At 32.4% G+C, this 3,024-nt stretch overlaps 1 protein-coding gene across 1 annotated transcript in view; it reads left to right on the top strand.

Annotated features, from left to right (window-relative positions):
- The first annotated feature begins 384 nt into the window (after positions 1 to 384).
- LOC107474878 (uncharacterized) overlaps positions 385 to 3,024 on the top strand; it is a 3,315-nt gene continuing 675 nt past the window's right edge. Inside the window, exons 1-8 of the mRNA XM_016094525.3 lie at positions 385 to 551; positions 1,288 to 1,369; positions 1,473 to 1,538; positions 1,630 to 1,727; positions 1,823 to 1,860; positions 1,992 to 2,079; positions 2,207 to 2,527; positions 2,725 to 2,790. Of these exons, the coding sequence (XP_015950011.1) occupies positions 1,306 to 1,369; positions 1,473 to 1,538; positions 1,630 to 1,727; positions 1,823 to 1,860; positions 1,992 to 2,079; positions 2,207 to 2,527; positions 2,725 to 2,790 (741 nt within the window). The 5' untranslated portion in view covers positions 385 to 551; positions 1,288 to 1,305. The remainder of the gene's footprint in view (positions 552 to 1,287; positions 1,370 to 1,472; positions 1,539 to 1,629; positions 1,728 to 1,822; positions 1,861 to 1,991; positions 2,080 to 2,206; positions 2,528 to 2,724; positions 2,791 to 3,024) is intronic.

Genomic DNA, 3,024 nt, shown 5'->3' with positions numbered 1-3,024 from the left:
TTATAAATATAAATATAAATTATTATTAGTTAAATAGTAATAAAAAATAATAATATTGCATGTAGCATTTTTCTTTTACCTCCCCCCTCCCTTGTTATTTTACAACTATTTTACTATTTATTCCTTCTATAATCTATAGCAGCAACATGTAAAGAAGAAATCAAACTTTGATTCCTATTAAAAAAAATTAGAAAACAATTAACGAAATTGAATTAGCTGTCACTTTCTTGGAGAAGTGAATCATATAATAATCATTGTACTAGTTTCATTGGTTATTGTATTCCACAATTAAACGTAATTGAATAAAAATAAAAATAAAATTGTAATGCAAAAAAAATTGTATATTATTCAATGACTCCTTCCATAGATAGAAGCAACCTCCTTTGCCTATATAAACCCCCTCTTGCTTCTATTGTTCTTCCCCCCTCCTCTTCTTCCTCTTGCTTCTTTCAATTCAATTACCCTTCTCTCTCTAAAAGCTTTTTGCTTCTTCATACCCTCTTCTTTTGTCCTTAAAATCCATCACTTGTTGTTCTTATTTCCCTTTTTGGGTAAGCTTAAAACCTTCATTATATATGTTCTTCAATGCTCTAGCATTTTTTTTTTGTTTCCCTTCATAATTCTCTTTTGTCATTGCCACCAATAATCCTTTACCCTTTGGCTTCATGAACCTTGATCATTGAATATAATTTATTATTGAAATCCATGACTATTACCAAGATTATGGAACCTAATGTTTTGAATATAGAAACCATATATACCATGATATGATGAGACTTTATATAAAATATGCATTACCTTAAAGTGTTCTTTTTTCTTTTTTTCCCCACCTTTTTCCCCATTAAAGAATCTGTTTCAGTTCAATCATGAACAGTTAGTGTCAAATGAGCAAAAATTTATAACAAAAGTTGGTGCACTTTGGGAAGTAAAATTTTGCTCTGTTCTCAGGAAAACTCTGTTCAGAATATTATAATAACTTTGGATATCCTTTTCTTGTGGCTGCAAAATTTTCACAATTGAAAGAAACTCTCTTTTTTTTAATTCATAACTTTTTAATGACTATAAACCTATTCCACTTGTTGTGGATTGTCCACTCAGAAAATTAACAAAGCCTTATCCCAAATGGATTGAAGTGGCCCCCTTTGTTGTATTTTTTGGTGCTAATCTGAGTCAATTGAAGCAATCATTTAAAGACATGAAGTTCTATAGATTTGAAGAATCTATAAATTCTTTGCAAGTTCATGAACTTATCATGCTAACATTGTTTTCTTATGTTGTGTGTTTAAGGTTTCCGAATCGATCGACATGGAGTATGAGAATCGCTTCAGACAACAAGCCGAGAGGCCGAAATATGATTGCCTTCTTTTTGGTAATCCTTTGCAATGATACCATTTTGTTTCATCAAGTTCTAAATTTTGAAAAATTAAGATTTTGGGGTATGTTGTGACTAACTATTGAACTTTTTTATGCAGATTTAGATGATACTTTGTATCCTCTAAGTTCTGGTCTTGCAAAATCATGCCTCCAAAATATTAAAGGTATGATTTAGAGTAATCTCATTAATAATGTTTCTCCATTATTGATGCTTTTTTGCTGATATTGACATGAGGGGCATAATTGTAATTTTAGATTACATGGTTGAGAAGCTTGGCATAGACCCAAGCAAAATTGATGACTTGTCCAACCTTCTTTACAAGAACTACGGCACAACTATGGCTGGTCTAAGGGTATGCATGACTTTTTGCTTATTTTTCCTTGTCATTTCTTTGGTTCTTCCATTGTTGGATTCTCACAACTTAATTGATTTCTAACTTTTATTCAGGCTATTGGATATGACTTTGACTATGATGAATATCATAGGTATCTTCCTCCCCTTATTTTTTTTCTCTAATTTTACTATTTTAGTATATTCTAATATTCGAGACGGTTACTAAACAGGTTGAATCTGACTTTGAAATTTGACATTGACTTTTGAATTGTGCATTATACAGTTTTGTCCATGGAAGATTGCCTTATGAGAATCTAAAACCGGACCCGGTTCTAAGGAACCTTTTACTCAGCCTTCCCTACAGGAAACTTGTAAGTAGTGTTCATGGAAGCAATGAGACATTAAACAAACCTTTGTTTACAAACGTTAATCCAAACACACACTATATAATTATTGTTCATGATGATCTAAATTTTGGTGTCTAATTTTCTTCTTTAGATCTTCACAAACGCGGACAAGGTCCACGCGGCGAAGGCGCTAAGCCGGCTTGGATTAGAGGACTGCTTTGAAGGAATTATATGCTTTGAGACTCTTAATCCAATCCACAAGACCAGTGTCTCTGATGATGAAGATGACATTCTGTTTCTTGGATCATCAAAGAACAATGCTTCAAGAACCTCACAAATCTTTGATATCATTGATCACTTTTCTAAACCAAATCCCACTCATGTGTTGCCAAAGACACCAATAATTTGCAAGCCATCAGAGAATGCCATTGAATTGGCTCTTAAGATTGCCAATCTTGACCCACAAAGAACTGTAAGAAAATAAAATACGTAATTTGAATTTTTAATTTTAAATAAAAATTTAAAAAGATAGAAAATAGAAAATGTTTTCTCAAACAAAACATACCCATATCTTCTTGAGCAGTCAAATTATCATCATGAGATTTTGTTACATCTTAACCTTTTTAGGTGTTTGCTTACATATTCTTTGGTTCAATGTGTCACTTTCAGTTGTTCTTTGAGGATAGTGTCCGCAATATACAGGCTGGAAAACGTGTGGGACTTCACACTGTCTTGGTAAGTCACTGGAATTTTTTTTTGCTGTGTACCACTACAATTTCCTCTTTGAAATTTCATTACCTAACAACTTTTTATTTTATATCACAATAAAAATTAACCCATAAAATCTGACTCCATGAATTTAACTAAACTAGTCCTCAAGAAGCTAATCACCTAGTAGGGCAAGTTTAGCCGACCTGACTCGGCCAAAGTCTATCCTAACCGATTTTGTAACCAATCGAGATCGAGTTT

Source organism: Arachis duranensis, chromosome 2, assembly GCF_000817695.3.
Source record: "Arachis duranensis cultivar V14167 chromosome 2, aradu.V14167.gnm2.J7QH, whole genome shotgun sequence".
NCBI classification, from domain to species: Eukaryota; Viridiplantae; Streptophyta; class Magnoliopsida; order Fabales; family Fabaceae; genus Arachis; species Arachis duranensis.
The sequence above is the reverse complement of the archived record's forward strand: the minus strand, read 5'-3'. Positions and strand labels throughout refer to the sequence as shown.